At 33.9% G+C, this 23834-nt stretch overlaps 1 protein-coding gene across 1 annotated transcript in view; it reads left to right on the top strand.

Moving 5' to 3' along the window:
- Nep2 (M13 family metallopeptidase neprilysin 2) overlaps positions 1–23834 on the top strand; it is a 79686-nt gene that overhangs the window by 35476 nt on the left and 20376 nt on the right. Inside the window, exons 3-5 of the mRNA XM_089646127.1 lie at positions 14620–14753; positions 20677–20790; positions 22234–22479. Coding sequence (XP_089502253.1) covers positions 14620–14753; positions 20677–20790; positions 22234–22479 — 494 coding nt within the window. The remainder of the gene's footprint in view (positions 1–14619; positions 14754–20676; positions 20791–22233; positions 22480–23834) is intronic.

The raw sequence follows: 23834 nt of genomic DNA, 5'->3' as shown, positions 1-23834 counted from the left end.
ATTGTCTTGTGTTTTTGGTTTCTTTACTTTTAAAATATCGTTCACATTTGTTCAAAATTACATGGTAGGAACTCAAAAGTGCTTCCCATTTTTTGTAAAATAAATATTTTTTTGAAATAAGGCTATCGTCGTATTCTTGTAATACGAGTTTTATTACTGAAATAATAATTTGTTTATAATAAAAAATACATTTGAACGGTTCATATCTCAAGATGGAAATCAGTGAACAAATGTCATAACCCCAGACCTCAAGGCAGGGCCAAAACGAGCCAAACGATACCTGGCGCTAGTAAAAACCTAAAGGTTGATGTGTTAGGTGTTAGATATAATCAGCGCCTTGGCTCATTGGCAAGTCGGTGCTCGGAGCGGACTGATCCAATTACTGCCTCAAGGAGCTACATTGCTTCAGTATAAAGATTGTCTGCCTTATAGTTCAGATAACCTAAGATGTAACCAATTTATACCAGAAGTAATGCCTTCATTAAAATAATGTAATCACATGAGAAGCTGGTATTTACATTTTTAGATCATCCTAGTAATAATAAGTAGACACGTACATAGATTAAAGAACTACGAATATCATACGGTTTCATTGGTGGGTGTTTATAGCACAATTTCAGGGATTTCTATTAGAATCATCGTTGTAATCAAATATATAAACAGTCCACCATCATTCCACGTTGTTTAAATGCTCAATTATAATACTGTCCCTGACATTCACAAACCTACTGCCGTCTTCATTACATGTAATCAAAAGTTACATTTACTTTCGAACCGCAATATTACAGTGCCTCTGAACAGCACATCACGGTGACATATTCGCCACAAACAGTAGTCAGGTGCCGACACAAGTACACAATACTCAATGCATAACAAGCCTATGGTATTTTTTTAAATTGCATTGTTCGTCATGTAGCCAGTCTCACGATCCGACATTGTGGGATAAACGTGGTAAATCATTATTATTTTCCATTATATTGCTGTATTCATCGTTCATGTATTTCAAAAACACAATTCAAAACCATACATAAACTCCAACGGCTCGGAGGGCTTTGAAGCAGAGAATGGACGGTTATCTCGAGAGTATTTCCTCCTGGGGTAAAAATAATCTCGTCGAATTTAATGTTTCAAAGACCCAATCCTGTCTGATTACGTCTAAAAGGGGATCTAAATGATAACCTAGTCTCCTTCAACGGAAGCAATCTTCCGAACAGGCCTTCCATTGATATGCTTGGTGTAACTATAAGTGACCAGCTCAGGTACGGGGGCTCCATCGAAGCCAGAGTAAAGCTGGCCTCTCAGAAGCTGGGCGTACTGTACAGGGCCCGCAGATACTTTAATAGTACACAACTGCTGACCCTGTACAAATCGCAAGTGCGCCCTACTGTCGAATTTGGCAGCCATCTCTGGTCCGGAGCCCCTAAATACCTGATAAAAACCCTTGACTCTGTGCAAAAACGGGCGGTCCGTTTGATAGATTCCCCAATCTTAACAAACGGACTGCAATCTTTAGAGCACAGGCGTCAGGTAGGTATGCTGTCCTTGTTCTATCGGTATTAGAATGGAAGATGCTCTGAGGAACTAGCGTCATTGATCCCTTCGGCACCGGTGCGTAGTCGGGATACACGCCAAACGCGCGCCCAACATTTGTACATGGTTGACATTTGTCACATGAGAACGGGTCGCTTCTACGATTCGTTCTTTAAGTTCAACAGCTCGGCTGTGGAACGAACTGCCGGCCTCTGTGTTTCCTCCCTCCTACAACATGGGACTCTTCAAGACCCATGTTCACTCCTTCCTCTCCACAAAAAGACCCTCCACACAGCATCCCCTAAGATGACATAGGCCCTGAGGGAAATTATTTTCTTCAGGGCCTCCAGTGTGGAGTTAATATAAAAAAAGAACTTTTTTTTTATTGAATTTGCTATTTGGCAAAAGTTAAATTTTCAAACTGATATTTTGTTAAAAAATAAAATTGTCCGAGCAAAAATTGGTTCAGAACGGGAAAAAGTAGTAATTTTTTATAATATAAAAAAAACTTTTAGGGCCTTACTAATAAACGTGTTTTAAATTTTACACACCTAATAAACAATCATTAATGTAGGTATAGTAAATGGTTATTTATCAGTTGTGTAAAATATAAAACACGGGGGTTATTCTGTAAAATAATTTTTAAATGTCCTTTTCATAAAAATTGCATTACCTAGGTATACACAATTTGCAAGTCGGTACTTAATTTGAAAACGATTAACAGCAATAAAACTTGTGAATAATTTTATAAGGTAGTTACTAAGGTGGATGGTGAGTACTATATATTTCTGTACGTCAACATGAACGTATTCCCAAAATCTTTTTTTTTGTAAGCCGTATCTTTTTACTTTCACAAAAAAAATAAAATTACCTATTTTTCAAAACCGGAGCGTAATGTTGAATTTGGACAATTTATAAATAATTATTCATTCAAGTCGCCCTACAATTTTTTAACCATAGTAATTTTCGATTCTATTTAAACATAATAATTGGCTCATTAGGCATGGGTTAAAAAATTGCAAAATAGGAAGTAATCAAGTGTTATTCTTGTATGTACAATTATATACAAGAATAAAATTCAGTGGCGCATCGAAAAACTATGTCTTCATCCGGGCAAGTTTATATATTAAAGGAGGATCGACACAATCAAAAGCATCAATTGTAAGATATATCCAGCTCATTATAATGGATATTGTAGATTTAGTTTCCATAGTAGATAATTCATTTAAAATTTTCTGACATCTGGCGGAAGAACAAATATTTAGGTATATTTCACAACAATTTTGTCAATTTTGTGGGAGTTTCACCATCATTTGAAACGCCATTACATACACTTACTAAACCGCTTTTATCAATCATACCGCCGATCTGGTTAAACACCGAGTGATACGAGATCTACGATCATCAAAATCGTGAAGAATGTGTTAATTTTCACTAGTGATTATTGGTTTATATGGTCGCATACTAAAAAGTGATGTTGTTACTCTTTTATGGGTAAGGCATAACATTTATTTTGTACCACACTTGAAGCCGACTAGGCGATAACCCAAGCTACCACGAAATTTAAACATCACTCATAGAAATCAGTAACTGAATTTAACGTGTGATCGCTTTGAGTCTTCAGAGAAATGTGCACGTGTAAGTCATAATTATCGCATTCAATGTAATAAGTCATTAATAACTTATATTAATTATTTTGAAATATTAATTACCAACAGTTTCTTCCGTCCTTATTCAATTTTTTGAAGTGAAACTTCTTTACGCGCGTCATGCAATTTCGAGGACCGGAGTAAAACCGACTCATGACCGTCCCGAAAAACCGTGATCATTTCGCTATAGGAGCCTAGCTAATATTATATACCTAGTTTAGGTCACTCTCCAAACTCAGCTTAGCGGTCTAGAGGCAGAGCGCCCGACTGTCATCGTGAAGAACCGAGGTTTGATCCCCGCTTTAACTATATTTTTTTTCTTTTTGTGATTTTTTTAATACGAGGAAAAGTGATAAAATGCTCTCGTGCTGCGACTTTTAGATATTTTGACTATATGATATTTTGGTCGAAATATAGCTTACAAATCGAGCCGGTAGAGTTGCTCGGTATTTTGATTAATTATTTTTATTTTGAATCATTAAAATTACTAATCAAGGCCGATAACGCGACAAATTACCCTCGCAGACGTGCGTGACAAGTAAAAAACACAGCCGTAAGTGAGTTTTTCAAAATTTAGACATTTTTTTCAAATTCAGACTCCATACGGGTATGAGACTGTTAAAACACGATAGATCTTTTCCAAAACGGACAAATATACGGAAATATTTTGAAAAACAACAGATATGACTTCACACTGCCGATATATCTTCGATTTGACCCTATATAAAGCGTTAACGAGACGTTATGTGATATTATTCATTTGCCGTGTTTGAAAACAAAATTTGCGCGGGACAAGTCAATTGAGGAGTACACGTTGTATACGCGGTTCTCGTCGCGCGAGATAGGTACTTCTCCTCGCGGTCTAGAGGCAGAGCGTTCGACACTCGTTATGCAGGACCCGGGTTCGAATCCCATATTTTTATAACTTTTAATTTTTTTTTTATCACATGCTACTTATAAATATGTCAATAGACAGAAAAAAAGAGAGAATGAAATGAAAATAGAGAGAGAAGAATACTAAATGTTTCACTTCCGTCGTGCGTAGGCTTGCCACACACTGTATTTTTTCTTTTTACTTTCCCGAAATAACAATCCCCAATTAATATCTAACCACTTCCTTTAAATGTACATACATATTGTTTCCACATCGTATCGAAATATGGGGAGAATTAGCGCCCGGAGGAGTCTAACTTGGTGATCTTCGTTGTGCATCTGACAATCCATATCTTTTATATTTTGCTTATGGCGTCTTTTATCATGTAAATGCTTCCGTTCACTTCTATTTCACAGCCTTCCTCGTCACTGATAGACGAGCCTGGGAATATTAAGTCGTTAACCATTTCTAAATCTGTGACAGCATTTGTTCTTACAAAATTACAAAGGTGTTTGTCCTGTCGATCACCATCAGTTTTGTTTTGGCCTTGTTGATCAGTAAGTCCTAGATTACAGATTTCTTCCTCAATTTTAGCAAGGAGACAAGACGGGTAGTATCATTTGCATATCGGAGATTTGAAATTTTTTGGCTACCATCTTTCTAACCTTCAAGAACCTTTCGTATTACGTATAAACCACACACATATATATATATATATATATATATATATATATATATATATATATGTATGTATATATATATATATATATATATACATACATATATTTATATATCTCATTAAATTCGCTTACCGTTGTGATTTTTATATAATAATACCTACCAAATGTGTTTACCTTTGTAGGTATAAAAATAGTAGGTGTAAATATAAAACATACAACAGGTTATTCAAAGTTATAGATTACAGTAATTTGCAGTCTCTATTTCAAACATCCTGCCCAAAGGAAGTACTTAGTAACGGTAGATAAAAATAGTACCCGTTATTATTTTGACATCCGTCCTTTTTTGCGCTTTTATAAAGCAAATTTCAATAACTATTATATTTACACATTTATTTGCTCAGCGAAAATGGATTTAATAGGCAAAGAAAACTTTTAAATTGACCTACTACGTCGTATATAAGAGTAGTTTTCACCCGTTTTAGTTCAGAGGTTGAGGACTGAAAACCCGGTGAAATACAAATGAACATTATTTAAATGGCTTTTTTAAAGTATCTACCCACTAATTGTTGTGTTGTGGATTATAAGGTTTCAAGTAGGTTCAAATTATATACAGGATGTTCTGGGGTGAAGTAAACTAACTTCGGGAGGTGCTTCTATATGATGGTAGAAGTAAAAACATAGACATATTTTTTAAGGTACCTAAATCCCCCAACCCACTTTACCTTCGGTCATTTTGGCCTTGCTTGTCGCTTCTATTCACATCAGACTGACGTGACGCTATTACATGTATATTTTTAAAATTTAATTTATGTATTTTTTTAATAAATATATGCACAACAAACACTTGGTTCCCAAATGTATATTACAGTGTAGTACAATGTTAACGACCATAATAGCTCCTCACTCAAGAGACAAGGATGGAATTTACGTTAAAATAATATATTATATTGAAGTTTTACGATGCAGCAGTGAAAAATACGAAGCAGTTGTGTAACATTAGTTGGAAATAAATGTTTACATTGTAGAAGTAATTAAAGAAAAGGTGAAATTTCGGAAAATAGAGAAAGCACACAAAAAATAAATAGTATCAATAACGGAAATTCATGAATATTTTCAATAATTTTTGGATTTAAAGGAAAGGTAATTTTAGATATAACATATGCTTAGCGTTCAATATAGGAATTATAATGTTTCTGATGTTTTGCAGAGTATTAAGTTTGGAATTTATTCTTTAAAATTCATCAATTATACTATTTTTTTGTTTGTTTTAGTTCTACGTTAAATCTGGTTCAATGAAATCAACTTTGCATTGAATTAAGTGTCATTTTCTAAATTGGGACTGATACAATTTCTGAAGAATTCAGACAAGCGGTAAAAAAGATTACCTACCCACCTATAATACAATATTTTTAACAGAAAAATGTTCAAAAGTTGAACAGATTTATCAAGAATTGAGACTATTACCATACTTATTTCTCAATGCTATTTATTTTCGACGAATTTGACATATCAACTGTATATTTCAGACAGATTTGTGGCGCTGTGTTTCAGACCAATACCCACGTACTGCTATATTCCTAATAATCTTCCCATATGAACTTTTTCAAGTACTTTAGCCAACCACAAAACTTCATCCTATTGTCAAATCGCTAGAATTAATACATAAAGTTTCTCTGCTCTGCTATTGAAAGAGAATTCACGTGTTCTTGCAGCCAATCACCTCCCAGTCCTCAACATTTTCCAGTTTCAGCAACAGTGTCCGAATCTGTGTCAGTTATTTACAATATTACAATCCATTTTCATTCTTTGTTGCATAACACACCACGTTTTGCAATCTATCTATTGTTGACCATACCTAAACGTTATTGAGTATGCACGGATACGAAGCCGATTGTTGTGGGTACCTAAGGTTCAATACCTATAAATTGTTTTTATGATTTATGTTTTTGATGATTTTTCATTCTTTTTTTGTAGTTTTACACAATACAATATTTTTATGTTATTACAAGGTGTATGAAATGAAACGATTCGTATTAAAATAATATTTAAAATAAATAATAGCATATTTCTGTTTCATTGGTGAAGGTAGTTACACGGTTCTTGCACCTATGTATTATGTATTCTCCCTGACTTCACTCAAGGTTCTTTTTTGTGCCGCTAATAAATTCGTACATCTAATCTTGCAAAAGAGTCATTGTTCGAACCGTAATATATTCTCAGTAAAACAACTAAAACGTCCGTGTTGTTGGGATGAGTGCGGTTCAGAAACATTCTGGGTTTTCCAGACACATCCCGCGAAAATACGTCATCTGAGCCCATCAGGTTTGCAAATGGAAGTCTTATATATATATATATATATGTACATTAATATTTAGTACACATCACAAGAGCCCGAATATCAGGCATGTTTTAGCGCCCTGAAAAGCGGGCCAAGTTTTTGGAAATATTGAAATACATTTAATAGCATTTTTCGAGCTTTAGCGATACGGCCGCGGTGAAAGCCATTCGCGAGCAGCACTATATTGTTTTATGGCTGAATATTGTAAAAATCCATTAGGAGCTCTTGCTCTCAAGTCTCAAGCAACAAGTTTTACGACAGAATAATACAATTCTGCGCGTGCCGCCCAGCGTACAGGCAGTTAACCGATAATTGACTTTTAATAAAATGAATCGAGTGTTTTACTTGCGGTGTGCGACGCGTGTTGACGGAACCGGCAAAGCGCTCCAATACAGTTTACTGTTTTTTTATAGCCGGTTTTGCGTGATGTAAAGAGGAAAGAGGGATTTTTAACAAATTTATAGCTTTCCATTCAACGCATTTCAACTATAAACCTAGTAGGTAGTCAATCTCATCGAATCACCATTTTTAACATGGGTACAACTACGCAGTGAAATTACAGGCAATCCACTTGGTAGTTTTAAAATTTTATATATCAGACTGTTTACATTCCAGAAACCTTAAAAAGGTCAGTGGCTGAGTTGGCATCGCGTTTGGGTCCCACCCTGGTCGTCAGTTCAATTCCTCGGCTGGCTAAGACCTCTATCCACTACACAACAACATTTCCCGCTTACTGTGGTAATAGTAGGAGATTTACAGATAATGTCATTATTATTTGTAACCCGGGAATGTTTGTCTTTCTTTGTATTTAAATAAGGTCTTTTTATACGGCAAACAAGGTATACTTTCAATGTTTGATTGCAAACATTGTACAGTAATTTTGATAATTGAGAATGATTCTCAACAACATCACAAAACTTATATTAAGAACATTGTTTTTATCAAGTACAAAATAGATACTTATTAACATTCAGCATATTCACTAACATTTATATATTTAAGTAATGTGTTTATAGTATGAAGAATGTCTTTTGATTGATATATTTGATAAGTTCTACCAGTAAATGATTCACGTTTACACACTTTAAAATACAATTCTCGATAAACACCTTACTTATCTAATCGTATGCAATGTTTAATTATTAACATCGCGTGCATTTTAGTCAATGTCATGGGGCATTTTCACACAGTAAAATATACATCCACCTTAATTTGTTAATTTTGTATATTGCGGTTTTTTAACGTCAAATTCAATTATCACAAACCAACGCATTTACTCACAGGGAAATTGAACAGTCAAATTCTGTGAAATGAACAAATTAATATTTTCCAAATTTAGGGTACGAAAAACGTTTTCTAAATAAATCTCTCTCCCATAGAAACGACATTAGATCCAATATTTCAGATTATATAGTGTAGACAAATAAACTCTCCCTCACGACACATATTTTATGATTATAATTATCATTTGATGGCATGCTGATTAACCAAACTAATAAATCTATCCAAACCAAATAATATTTCTGCAGGAACATACTAACAGGTCTGATTCAACGAAGCACTTAATATAGATATTAGCACATTCATTTGTGTGCATTTCAAATGTCTCTTTAAAAACATTTTATCCGTCTTAAAATTCGAAATACTCACCATTTAAAATTATTTTCTCATGTTTCATAAACGAAATTATACGGAAATAACGGCAATTACTTTCGACACGAAGAAGATTTTAATATTATTTCTATTTATGAAATTCTTAACGAATTGAATGAATTATTATTTGTTTATAAATGAGGTCTGTTTTGCTTACTACACTAACCTGGTTACATGATTTTGAACAATTGCAAGATTTACCTCCACACACATTGTTGTTGTGAGTCACTTTAGGCAACGCTGGTTTGGGTCATAAAGTTTTTGTGCATATTGACATATATTTATTTTGGCAGTAAAAACATAATATATTATCGAAAGTCCAATGACCTGTATTTTTTTGATCAGTTATCCACGGGTGCCAATAGATTTCACATAGCTGGTGCTTAAATTCAAATTAATTTATTAGTGAGTCTACTTCTTGTAGTATGCCTAGTTCTTTGATCGGACGTCATGCTGTGAATATCCTAAATTACCCATTTTTAAACTAACCTGTTTCTAATAGGTTTATTATGATAAGACTATCAGATAAGTTTAGTAACATGCGGTTACCTCTTAACACCTTTGTGGTTACGGACATTATTTTTGTCTTTTTACCATAACCCTCATCATTTTCTAATGTTTCTTCATTAAATTTTTTTTTTAAATTTTTTTCTCATTTTATAATGAGTTTCCTGAAATTATATTACATTGTTATTATTAAGGGGATATTGTGTTACAATTATACACTATTGAGCACAGTTGGTTTCTTTTTAACGAAACCGTCCTCATTTTCTAATAAGACTTAGCCTCTAAACATATTTTAATTTTAAAAGGTTTATTGACCCTAATTAATTATTATTGACAAATATTTAAGTCTCCTTTTGTTTTCTTCAAACTCTACCTTTCTCATTTTCAAATGGGCTTTTTAAAGTATTAATATTTCTCAGAATTTTAATAGGTATTCTATGTTTTACCATCAAATAATTATGAGATAACAATATATTGTCCTCATAAACTAATAGGTTTATGGTTTATGGTCTGATCACCCTTTAGTCTCTGAGTATCCATGATCGTCTTCTACCAATTATTGATTTATTGACATAATAATATTAGGTATAATTGTTTTTTATAACCATACTGTCCGCAATATCTAATGGATTTTTTGAGATAAGAGCGATTGGACTACCTCTCTGACTCGCAGTATAAAACTTAACAGTTTTCTTTTTCTAAAAGATTTATTGACAAGATTACCTCCAGTTTCTTATCAAATACCTTTTACTCTAAGATAGCTAGGTACAAACGGGTGTCTTTATAAGATATAGTATAATAACCTTAATTACTAAATTATTGTCCATTTTGGCAATTTTGCAGTAGAATCAAAAATAATTGATTTTAAAGGAAGATTGATTTTTAATAGTTTTTTTTAAGTTTTGTTATAAGATAAAAAATCAACACATAGTAAATAAAGTGTTTTTACTGTAATACCCACATCTCTTTTAAAATGTAATTTAAAACAAATACTAAAACAAAAAATAAAAGTTTTCGTTTGACTGAGGATTGAACCTTTCTCTCCAGGGATTGGATTCAACTGAACCAAACCCGGATCGGGTAGGACTGATATTCATTTCATACATTATCTGCTGTAATGTCATACAATTTCAGAGAAATGCGTAAGCTTGCGTGTATATGCGTGATTGTCACCAAAAGTAGATAGAAAGCATTGTCATCGACAACGAGTCTATCTGCCTAATATCAGCTCGATCGGATGTCAGGAAGAGGGTTACATTCCCCTTTCAAGATTTACATTATTTCATTGCAGAAAAAAAGTGACATAAAGTGTCATAAAGATGTATTTAAAAAAAAAACGATATAGTACCTATAAAAATTTAAAACGTTTATTTAATTATGAAGAATTCTAAAATTCCTTCGAAAATCATAGTTATGATAAAAAAATAAATCGAAATTTAAAAATGTTTCACAAACATAAATTTGTTTTTGAACGAATAACTTAATTATTCAATATATTTTCGTTTCCTAACATTTCATTTCTTATTTCTAATGTCTACTTTATACGGCTTGTTGCTATCTTACAATAATGAGTATCATGACTATGTAGGTATTAAAAAAAATATATAAAAGGTTGTAAGTCAAATGTCAATTTTGTAAAAAAATAGATTTACACACTTACTCACGTAAATCACTAATAAAGGCGACGATATGGCAAATAGCTACACTTGCATTACATTACATTTAATGTGAAATAATACACTCATAATAGAATAATGCATCTACAAATAGTTTACACGTTTGAAATAATAATATTGCTTTCTAGTTGTGCATAACCGTCATTAGAACCAAGCAAACACACACCTTTCCTTTAGAAAGCTGCGCTTGAAGTATAACTAATCTAAAATAACGTCGGTGAGTAAATTTAACAAATGAATGTAATGTGGTTAAGAAAAACGATGTTAAGAAAAAAGAGATTTAAATAGAATAATACCGACCACGCCACGTAAATATCGCACAAGTGTCCCGCTCTTAAACTTACTGATGTAAAATATTGTTAATTTGATAAAAACCTCCTCAGCTTATTCGTATTCCTGTTGAAACAGGACTGCAAGCCTTTAATGAATGAATCGGCAGATTTCATAATAAACTATCAGTACATCACGAATGTGTTATGGCGATGTCGGAATCCGTGTTCATAAAAATTCTAATATTTTCGCATTTCGTCATTATATAATAACAGGATAAACGCAGCTGTATATACTACATGTTCAGATATTTTATAGGACTAAGCTGAAATCTACCCTGCGTTGCTGCGGGAGATAAGACATATACCAAAAAGGACTTTTTTATAGGCCTTTTTTAGATATATATATATATATATATAATTCCTTAGTAGATAATTTTGATGTATCTCCAAAGGTTTAGCCAGCGTTAACAATGTAAGATTATACAAAGATATAATAGTTTTTACCACTTGATTGCAAAACAACGACTTTTCTCTAATACCTATAAACATATTATGCGTGTGTTATATATACAATCTTCCGGGGGAAATCATCTACATGAAAACCCTATCAAAATCCATTGCGTAGTTTAGAAGAACTAAGCGCACAAACAGTCAGATGCGGATAGCGACTTTATTTTATACTATTTAGAGATGGCTGGCTATGAAGATTTTAATAGGTTTTTAATAAATTAGCAATACTCATTTTTCTTTGTGTGGCACTGTGGCATCTCCAATTTGGGTATGGTATGAAGGAGTGGGGGGGGGGGGAGGAGATGGGGAAAAGGATGGTTGGAAAGTACCTGGCTTTTCAGATCTGGAGACCAAATACGGTTTAAGTCATTTGAAGCTAAGTTTGGATTCTGAATGGAGGACTTCCTGATACTCCGAGTATCTAATACTTCGCATCGCGTCTTTTCATTAAGCAATTAAAAGTTGAGCTCAGTTTTCAGCCCGTTAAGTAATTTTCAACATTTTTTTTACATTACTTCCACAAAGGTGGCCCTAAGTCATCTTTGGGGGTGCAGTGTGGAGTGTTTTTTTTTAGGGAAAAGGAAAGAAAGTTCTGGGAAGGAAAAGGGTATGACGGGTAGGTAGGAATCTGGGGGTCAGTGTGTCCAGGAGTGACGGACGTATGAATCCATCCCTCCCACTGCGGTGTAATACGATGGGTCTAGAGAAAGTTCGGTTGGAGAGGTCAAAAGATCTCCCTCAACCAGTCTCTCCCGATCTGACCCGCCACGCAGTAAGTGGGTAAACGCATCCGCCGCTAGACAAACCTTACCAAATGAACCCGGGCACCCCTGCTAAGTCACCAAACGTAGCGAACCACTTGGGGTGACCTATGGCAGGGGTGTTGGTTTTCCAATAAATGGTTACCGGGGCAACGGTACTCATACCGGCTTCCCAAACATAAGCTAGCCTTGAAATTTCCATTAGTTTATTCGTTGGAATATGCTGAAGCAATATGACTTGTGAAACTTCTCTTGGCGCGCCTGGGGGAGTAAAACCGACTCTTGCGTAGCAAGCGTGGCAAGACGGGAGGACGCTCTTGCACGGAAACGGCACGATGCTCTCGCACGGAATAATGCTTCATTCGGGCCAACCTTGCGACTGGATAGTTTTTTCAGCACGGCCGCCAAAACTCTTTGCGGAATTTTTTCTTCTATTCTCACTAAAATTGGCAAAATCAAAATTTTGATGAATTTTTAATTTGTATATATTTATTTATTTGCTTATATTTTAATTATAACAAAATAATTGTTTGAGTATCACAAATATAAACATTTGTTTTCTTACATTTTCACTTATTTCAATACAAATCATTTTCGATGTTTCACATCTGCCAGGCGTCTCGTGACGAGAATATATTTCTAATGTTAATATGTTTCTAAGTGACTTTAATATATTGCCTTAAATAAATAAACCAGAACTATTTGATTAAAACGGTGATTTTTTTTAGTTGAGTTACATTATAGATAGCAGGGCACTTGTTTCATACTTAATTTATTAGTCAATACAGCAAAAACAACGATTACAATCACCCAGACCGGATTTTTAAGAATTTTTTAAAACCAGAAATAACATTGTTTAGCATCCGTTGGAAGTCAAACGTGACGCTTGACCTCTTGACCAGGAAGCGAACGCTTTACCCACAAACCTTGCGAACTCCAAAAATGTAGTTTATATCTGAATACACCAAATAATAAGAATCTTGTTGCCTTTTTTGTTTACAATAGGCTTTTGGTAGTAAATAAGAAGAGCTAAATCTGTAGAAGTGTATTGTGTGAGTGTCGGTGTGCCCGAAGTAACGCTCAATTTTCTATGCTGAAATTAATTAAATATTTTCAAATATGGAGATTTTCAATTGTATGTCTGTTTTCTTTCAAATATATCGCACTTCTAGGGATAATCTGTTCATTGTTTCACTCAAAGCCACGTCGACACTGATGGTTGATTAATGCTTTTTGCGTCGTTTAGAACAATGTCGCGGCGTCATCGTTTCTTTAAAGATGCCTCCTTACATACTAATCTTGTTTACCGAGCCCAAGAGAACCTTTTGCACGCTACATGGCTTAGAAACAGACAGAAAACAGCATAAGATTCCACAAACCATAAAAGGGTCTTTGTTGTGATTCTGATTTGCGAACAACCAAATTTATGATCAACGGCTTGGTGCACAAATTTGTAATCCTTGTTTATTTTTGTTATTCAAAAACGATCTTTTTCCCAAGAATACACACTGTATTTTTTCGTATGTTTAACATTGCAGTGGATTCAGTTACTAATATAGATGTTTTTGTACGTTTTGGTTCCATGATAACTCAACACAGTGACAATTCAATTCGACTTGAAAAAGTGATATAAAGTGAATAGAAACGATTTTTTTTAACCTAACCTAACCTACTTAACCCAGTTAATAAAGTTTTTGTTTCATCACTTTCATGACTTTATATAACTTTTAAAAGATGTGATGAATTATCATTTTGATGAATTATCATTTTGATGATTTATCCGGTCACCGTATTCCATGCAGCTGGAATTATTTATATTTAAATAAAATATCTGTTTTTCCTTTGAATTTACTTTCAATATATATTATGTACTAGTTTTTACAGCCCAACCTAACATTACAGACTCACCCACTGGAGAGTACTCCCCTGCGGCAGTATCATTGTCCATTTGCCGCATAGACGAAGCAGAAGAATTAAGGAAGAAGCAACTTGCTATTGATTTATCTGGTCAACGTTTTTTTACTGCACTAGTCTAAATTCAAGTGCGTCCGAATTAGCTCACCTCGCTTTTAATGTTTCTAGATATTTATTTACCTACGTCCTGCACTTTCTAAATCTAAATAGAATCAAACAAAACACGCCTCTAATGTGTAAACTGTTTTGTTCCAGGAACCCAGGATGGTGGAAGAGGCGCAATGGTACCGAGAGGTCACTAACAATGATCGCTGTGGTGGCCACCATAGTGGCCTTGGCTCTTGCAGTAGGACTGGCCGTGGTGCTGGTGAAATATGGAGGGACCAAAGGTAAGCACTAAAACAATAAATCTATTTTTGGTTTCGTGACAACACAGAGCAGTGATAAAGCACAACATTGAAAAAGTGAAGAAAAATGAATAAAAATAACAAACAAACAAACCTAACCTGACCTAATCTAAACTAACCTAACCCAATCTAATCATAATTAAACTAACCTTACCTAACCTATTATTTTTTGTTCTGATTTATCCAGTTACCATCTTCATATAAACATAGATGAGAATTATTGATACGTCTTCTTACGTAGTCCTTGAATCTTACGTTACATCATTAAATCACGGGATATTCTGAATTCTTGACAAATCATATGCATATTAAAAATATTATATTATTAGTAGGTATCAACTTTATCGCTTATCTGAATCACACAGTCAGTTGCAATTTTGAATATGACACTTAAATTCAAAACAAATCCGAGTTTATTGTCGATTAATTTCTTTCTGGAATTAATGTTTTACACCGTATTATAAAGCACGAGCAAGAAAATGTTTTGTTATTATAATTAACATATCTACTTAAATTAAACAAATAATTCCTATGGAGGAATCGAAATGTATGTAACCGTGTTACATGGATTGGCATTTGGATGTTGAATGTTGAATATTAATTTAATAAGAATTTGTTTGTCAATTGACACAGAAAAATTCTAGGTTTTAGTATTTACTGTTTGATTTATGGGTTCTTTTTATTTGTGTGATTGGCCATTTCGTGTCTTCAAAGGGAGGCAAGGTTCTTTACCCTTTATCCTATGGATTTCTGCTCCGCGTTTGTTATAAGGTACAATAATTATAATAAACTTTTCAACAATGTGATCTGTGGTTCTAAAGAATCCAAGTATTAACAGTTCACAGGCAAACGTCTCCCTAGTGGCTGTGACTGCATCGGATGCGGTATAGCATTGTCCTCCTTATAATTTACGATCGTTTCGGACAACCTTGCATTAACCATCATCAAGGCAGAAGTGGTAGATATGCACCGATGACGCACGGGTTGGGTACAATACACATTGTAATAATTTTAATAACTAGATGTATTGTTCGCACAAGAAAACAAGCCATGTGTTATTACATAATGTATTCAACCTATTTATAGGTATGTCGATATAATACTTACCCGTCGCGTCGCGAGTTCAATTCTCTTCGATCGAAATCCTCTATTTAGTGTTATTAAATCAACTATTTAGTGTTTTTTTTTTAATGAAGGAAGAATTCAAATATTATGCGGTTATCCGTAACTCGGCAATTTTACTTTTGTATATTAAACTTTTCATATATGTAAGTTGAAAGCGTCTACAACTATGAACATAAACACATTTTGAATTTAATCAAAGATTAAAAAATATATTACTCATAATATCAATTTAGATAAGTAAGTGTTTGAATATAATCTGCTAAAACACGCTGAGTATTCACGGCGAGCCTTTATCAAAACCTTCATCGCTAAAATCAATAAATAGTAAAATATCCTACCATCACACCGTCTAAATACAATACAATTATTGTGATTTAAAAAACCTGTCGATTTGATTAAAAGTTTTTAAGTACGTAAATGTTTAATTAAATAAAATGATTTCTTATTTATTGTTGATATAATATTAATAATCGTTAATTATGTTAACTATCCCGCAGCCAAGTGGAAGAGTGGGTAGTACCCAAAATTACTATCCTCCTTATAAAAATGACAGCTTCAAAAGTAACATCTACCGAAATAGCGGGCTATTCAAAATAACACCTCTTATTGGAAAACCCTGTATTATCTTAAATACGTGACAATGTAAATTTAGTATTTTAAGTATTCCTGCGCAAATACGTAAGTTACCATTAATAATTGACTGAATAATTGGTATTTCTATAGTTTTAAACCCATAAGACAGAAAAATGCATGTGGTCGTCGGAAGACCCACTTGGTTACAGACGTTTTGTTTGGCATCTTGAACGGTCAAGAGATAACAAAATTGATGAAAAGTTTTGTCGTGTTACAAATAATTTTCTTATTTTTGTCATCCCGTACAAGAGTCAAAATTGTCTGAAGGCAATAAAATCCCAATTAGGGTAAAGACTATGTCAGACGACGCTATACTATTAGACGTGAGACTGAATGGAATGCGAAGAATAAGCAAGAAGAACAGGTGGAGGATGAATGTTTGGGAGGACCAATTTTTTTGTCGGGGGTAAAACCGACTCTTGCGTAGGCAAGTATGGGAAAACGGGACAATGCTCTTACACGGAAACGGGACGATCCTTTTGCACAGAACGTCGCATTATTCGGCCAGCCTTGTGAACCCTCGGCTTGTTCTTCAGCCAAAACTGTGACAGTGGATCTATTCTAAAAGATGATGAATTTTTCATTTTTAATAAATATATTTTTGTATATATTTTAATAATAATAAATTATCTAAAATAAAAAAAAGACTTGTTTACTTTCATTTTCACTTCCTTAGATAAAAAAAATAATTGCGGTGTTTCACATATGCCAGACTTCCCATGACATCTACATTTTTGTACGAATATCAGTAAAGACAGCTAAAGCCATTTCAAGCATCGCTGATGTGCTGAATTATGGCCTCTTGTGTGACACTCAGATTATCCATTATAGAACGAAATGCAAGTATTATGAAAAAACCCAAGTAATTATTAAATTTTCTCTCGCCATGCTTGGAATCCGTGACCTCTATGCCAAGAACTGCTCATCCATGAAGGTTGTCCATAGGTTTAACCTAAAATAAATTGGATCAGGTATATTATAAGCAATGTTATTGTTATTTTTTATTAACGTTTTATCATAAATTAAAGAATATGACATTATCATACACCGTCACATTTCAATGCCAATTACAAATTGTAATCGTCACACACATGGCATCGGGAGAAACCAATCAGTAATTAAATAACTGAAAATACACTAAAATAATGTTATTTATGAATATTATTTATACTTCTCAAACCTTATTTTACTTTACACGAATTTTGATATGTTTACACAGAATTAAATAAAAATCTAAAGACGTTCGGAGATTAAGTTAATGCAGCACGTGATCCAAACATTGCAAAACAATTTGTGAAAACGCTTTGACCTTAAACACGTCGTATTTTTGGAAAACTTGACAGTTACTTAACGAAAAATTGGGTAAAGGTCATTTAAGTTAACTTTTCGCATTGAAACAATGGCTACAATATTCTCTTGATGATTGATTTCTAAAAAATACTGACATATGCAGTTGAATTTCATACGTGTTTTATTTTGAACTGGTTACAAAATTAACATGATATCTGGTGCTAATGTGGGTATGGAAATAAAACGTTTATGAGTTATTCCTAGATAACTTTTTTTCTCTTGAAAGTAATTATTTCCATATTGACTATGAAAGGGGCAGATGGAAACTTTATTAACAAAATAACTTCACGAGATTAAATTGACTTGTTTAACTAGGTCAGTTTTGAGCAAAGTAAAACTGTACTTAGTTGCACTGTACCCTTAGCTGTAACACTTAAGACGGGTTGTTTAGAATTTGAACAATTCATAAAATTTCAACGTTTTTTGGGGGTTATGTGAAATTCTTATTCAAGTTCTGTTATTACATCATCATAGGCTAGTTGCTTCACAGAACTTTAAAAAATCTTTCACAGAACTTGAAAATTAACTTTGAAATTTAAAGGATTATTCAAATTCTCCGAAACAACCCGTCCCTAATGTTAATCTCTTTAATTTTTTGAATTGAACCGATGTATTTCGTAAGCAATGCTCAGGATTTCTTATCTTCTTCAGGGTTTACTTAATTAAGTTTGAAGAAGTGGACGTTGATTGCGAAACACGTCTACCGGTCGGTAGCGTAGTTGACATCGCGTTTGGGTCCCACCTAGCCTTAGTGTGTTCAATTCCTCGGCTGGCTAAGTCCTCCATCACAACACTAGCAACATTTTCCACTGACTGTGGTGGCAGTACGAGATTTTCAAATATAATCCGGGAATGTTTGTATTTCTTTAAAAAAAATAATAACAAATGTCGGTTGTTTTTAAACAATAAGAGTAGTTAAACTAAATGTTGTTTATTTTTTAATTAAAATGGTTCCATAAAATAAGTGTGCTGAATTTGAAGAAATTAAAGATTCAGTTTTTTCTTCATACCTGTTAGTATTTTAAGCACAACAAGTGCAATAAACTCTCGAATAATTATAGCTAACATGTTTGTTGTTGTAGTTTTAATTTAACTACTTTTGCTTTTTTTCTCGTCACCGCGGGCAGGAAATATACTGTAGCTTAGTCAAACGGCCAACGGTTTGTAACAAATATGTCTATGATGGAATCTGCGAAACCAAAATAATATATCAGCATTATATATTACATAAAGTTTGCGTTCTGTTTATTCTACACTGAACGTAAATTTTGGAAACTATTTGTTTACCATTAATTAGAAACATCGAATAATAATGGCATGGTACTTGAGCAGTGCGTGCATTTTATGAAAACGACATCATTATACACTTACAATATATATGTCCTCAGTTCGAATACATTTAATTTATGGTAGATCTAGAACTAATTTATTGTCATTTAAAGGTACAAGAATCCATCAATGCGTGTATGCAGTGGATAACAATTATCTATGCAACTAACGTCCACATCACTCCGGAAGTTGTGTTAAATGGCGTGCTATTACCAGTAGGAAATATACCAAAGATTTAGCAAAAGCGTAACATACGTCCAGATTTTATGTTGGATTTTGTGCTACAAATATTAATTTATTTTTATTTTATTAGTGTACACAACAGTTAGAGGGTTAACAAAAAAAAATACCAACCATTCAACAGACGTACTAACTAACTAACCATCACGCCGTTTCATCGCAGGGATAGGCAGAAAGGACGGACCGCCAAACAACTCGGTCTTTATTTTTTAAATTTTTTTTTAATAATATAATATTGATAACATTTTATGATTTTGACTGTCCAACTAGGAAGGATTCCCGTTTCAGGAGAGTCAAAAGGTCTTGAAACACACTCCTTGCCTCATTCACTTTCGTAAATCGTCTCATACATATTCTTCTATTATTCTGACTCTTGACGTGACCCGACTCAAGTATCTGATCCACTTGATCGTGCCATGTCTTCCTCGGGCGTCCCCAGCTTCTGTTACCATTCACATTTGCGTCATATATTCTTCTTACACTCCTTTCTTCGCTCATCAGTGAACGTAAAACAATTAGTAGGTATGTAAAACAACAATAATAACATAAAGAAAACAAGATACCATAAGTTAGTATTACATACATAATATATATTCTATTTATAATAATATTCTCCAAATAGTTTTTAAAAGGGTCCAAATTACTGTGTGAAGTGATGAGAAGCAGAAATTGGGGTGGAAAGAATTCCAGTAGGATCACTAGATGATTACAGAAAGTCTGACGATTATAGAAACCTACGAATGAAGGGTATTTTATGGCAAATGAAATTTACTCTTACAAATGTGCAGAACCACCGCAATGGCTACAGAAATAACTACATAATTTCTATATAACTGCAGACTCATTATTGTTGATTTCACGTTCTCATATAAAAAGGGTTTCCTCTATTGTATCGAAGAAATTCTTTGAAAATGATCGTCACGTCAACGAACGGTTGTTTTAGAGTTATTGATGTTTTAACCAACAAAATAAATCAGAAACAAAATCGTTATATATAATAACAAAAACAAAAAGGTCTATTGATATATTTTCAAAAATCAAAATGTTAATTCAGAATATATATCTGAAAAACCTTTTTTTGGCAATCTCTTTTCAATGAAATTTTTCTATCAGTATACCACATACTGGGAAGTAGAATATATTCGAGGAAGCTGGTATAAGCGATGCATCAAGATTGCAGTAAGGATTAACGGAAAAGCAGATAGTTTAAGCTTTTTATTTTTTACAGAATCACCACCCAGCATGGCCGAAGCTCTCAACAGTGCAGCACCATTCGTTGTATCTAGAAATAGAGAAGATTCTGCCGAGGAACTGTGCTTGTCCAAGGGATGCATCAATACAGGTTAGATACCAATTTATATTGTCGATTTTTAAATGATTTTTTGTATTTACTGCTACCTAGGTGGCTAGGATGCCTAGATTCAGTGGAACGCGAATTACGCTCATAAGAGTCATTATGGGAAAGCTGAACTAATTTGTCGCTTATCCTTGTAATATCAACGGTCTTACAGTCACTCGTTTTGCAATATTCTCAGCACTTAACACTTAATAGTTTGAGTAACACAAGCCACGTCCCAGACCTGTAGGTACTGAAAGTGTTGATAATGGTGATTGGTGTTTTCAAAGACAACAACATAAATATTATTTGAAAGATTTATTTAAAGAAATACGTGTATATTTGACTTCATACAATCAACAATACAAACGACTGTTTTATGAATTAAGTTTTTTTTAATACTGTAGGTACTATTTTAGTATAGAAAAGCCTAACGATAACATTATAGCAGTATACACAAAAAGAAGCCATTCCCATAAAATACCGATAATTCCTTCTCTCTTTCAGAGAAAATATTACATATTTATTGTTTGTGGCTTAAATTCATTATTTAGGCGTACAAGTGATTTTTTTAACGAAAAAATGTGGTAGTTCATGTGCTGTGTTCATGAACCTGTGGTTGTATCGTCCTTTCCGCTAGAAAGATACATATTGAAACATAAAATAATAAAGGCAAACCTGGGTTTTATGAAGAGATTTCCTTGGCTTCTCAACCATTATCTTTCTCCAACCATTTAAATTTATTCATGCCATCACTTACCCCACTCTTATATATAGATTTACTCAATGAATGCTGTTCCTCAAAATGTTATTATGCTAACTGCGGCTTAAAGCCAATAAATCCATCTAGATTTCACCGTTTATCCCAAATTATTAGGTTCTATAAATTTGGCACATTATGGCAAGCGATTGCTCGAACCGTTTATGCAAACTTGGCATAATATGCCAAAAACCGCTAGGTAAGGTTTGTTCACATCAAAAAATATCTTTCTGAATAAATAATGGAAGGGAAAAGAGATGGGGGAAGAAAATTTGAAAGTATGTTGCTGTTGAGGCCTAGCAACTTTTCATTTCAAATGGTAGCCAATCTAACTAACTATAGGATATACCCAACACTGTTTCGGCACACACATCTTGCTTGATTATATTATTTAAATGATCAAAGTTCTATCTCACGTCGTTTGGTAACATACTCGTATGTTATTATGACTCTTGACATGACCCGAAACAACTATTTGATTAACTTAATCGTGCCATGTCTTCTTTGGGCATTTCCGACTTCTACTCTTTCTTATTTCCACGACTGTTGAATGTGTCCAAACCATATAAACTTCCGTTAATTAATCATAAACAACTATTACGTTTCGATCAGCCATGTATTTACATTAAAAAGTTGTACCGCTCGTACGCCTCAGAGATCTACGTAATTAATTAATACGACTCTTTCAGCGGCTAGCATTCTGAACAACATGGACAGCTCTGTGGACCCCTGCGATGATTTCTACGAGTACGCGTGTGGAGGCTTCCTGGCCAAGACCCGCATCCCAGAGGACAAGACCTCCGTCAACACCTTCTCCATTATCGGGGACGAGCTCTCGGAACAGATCAGAAGCCTGCTGGAGGAGGAACCGTTACCAAATGAGCCCAAACCCTTCCGTCTGGCTCGCACCCTGTACTCTGCCTGCATGAACAAAAGTAAGAACATCTACCTATGTTTTACTTTATGTGAACTTTAAATAATAACGATTATTTAAAGTTCAAGAAATCTATGTTATTAAACACACTAACGTCCGTCGTAGGCACTCGCTCCACGTGCCAGTGAATATATATTTCTGCGCAGTGTATAACTCATAATAACACTTTACCAATACATGCGAACACCCCAGCACAGGTTCTCCTAGTGAGGTGTTAACAAAACTTATATAAACTGCATATACAAAAAAGAATAGAAATAATGAAATGAGTGTTTATTTAAAAATATGTATTTGAGTGAATACTTATTTGACTTTACATATGCGATTAAAACGTGTTAATTTATTTTTTAAATACATAGGTTCCAATGTTATAAAAGTATATTTGATCAAATAGCAGATTAACAGTTCGATTTTTCACGAACAATTATTTATTTTTACGAGTAATTTTTAGATTAAAATTTAATAGATGCTGGTGCTGTGATTGCTACTTTCCACATTGAGTTTTTTCAGCATTGCATACGTTTTCTACCAAATAATAAAGAATAACACAGTGCTTTGTGGGTCGTGACCAAATATTTTCCCAATTTGGGTCTATATTTACATACAAAACTATGTTTTCGAAATTCAAATGGGATGTAAGTAAAACTGTAAGTGTAAGTGATACGGTTGAAATGTACCTATAAGGAACTTGCGGCTCTTTGGCTTATCGAGAACGACTCTTCGACGAATGTCGTGTTTAAAATGCATTTCATTTTACTGAATCCCATTTTTCATATGGAATATGACATTGCTATTCGGTCGAGTCTGTGGTTGGCGTTCTTCATTTAATTAATTTACAGTGAATCGTTTGTTTGTACACAATTAATAGTATTTTTCTAATATTTTTGTCATTATTTTTACATTATTGACAAAATTTTTCACATGTACGTACTTCGATTTGTAATTAAAAAAGTCAGTAGTTAAAGAAAATTATATTTTAAAATTAGTTTGATAAAAGCTAAATTTTTAATAACAAAGATGTATTTTATTAGACAGTAAACAAGATTATTTTGAAGCATCTTTTTACCAGGGAATATGTCATCTTTGGGGATGCTGTGTGGAGGGTATTTTTAGGAAAGGAAGGGGAGGAAGTTTTAGGAAGAAACATGGTATGTGAATTGGATAGGAACCTGGGGGTCAGTGGTTTAGGAGTGACGGAGGTATGAATCCATCCACTGCGGTGCAAGGCGATGTTCTGAGAGTCCAGCTGGAGAAGTCATATAGTCTCCCTCAACCAGTCTCTCCCGATCCGGCCTGCCTCGCAGTTGGTGGTCAGGCGCATCTGTCGCCAAGACCCGGAAAAACCTCACCCCATGA

Source organism: Hesperophylax consimilis, chromosome 23 (assembly GCF_061612785.1).
Source record: "Hesperophylax consimilis isolate HC1 chromosome 23, BYU_Hcon_1.0, whole genome shotgun sequence".
NCBI classification, from domain to species: Eukaryota; Metazoa; Arthropoda; class Insecta; order Trichoptera; family Limnephilidae; genus Hesperophylax; species Hesperophylax consimilis.
The sequence above is the reverse complement of the archived record's forward strand: the minus strand, read 5'-3'. Positions and strand labels throughout refer to the sequence as shown.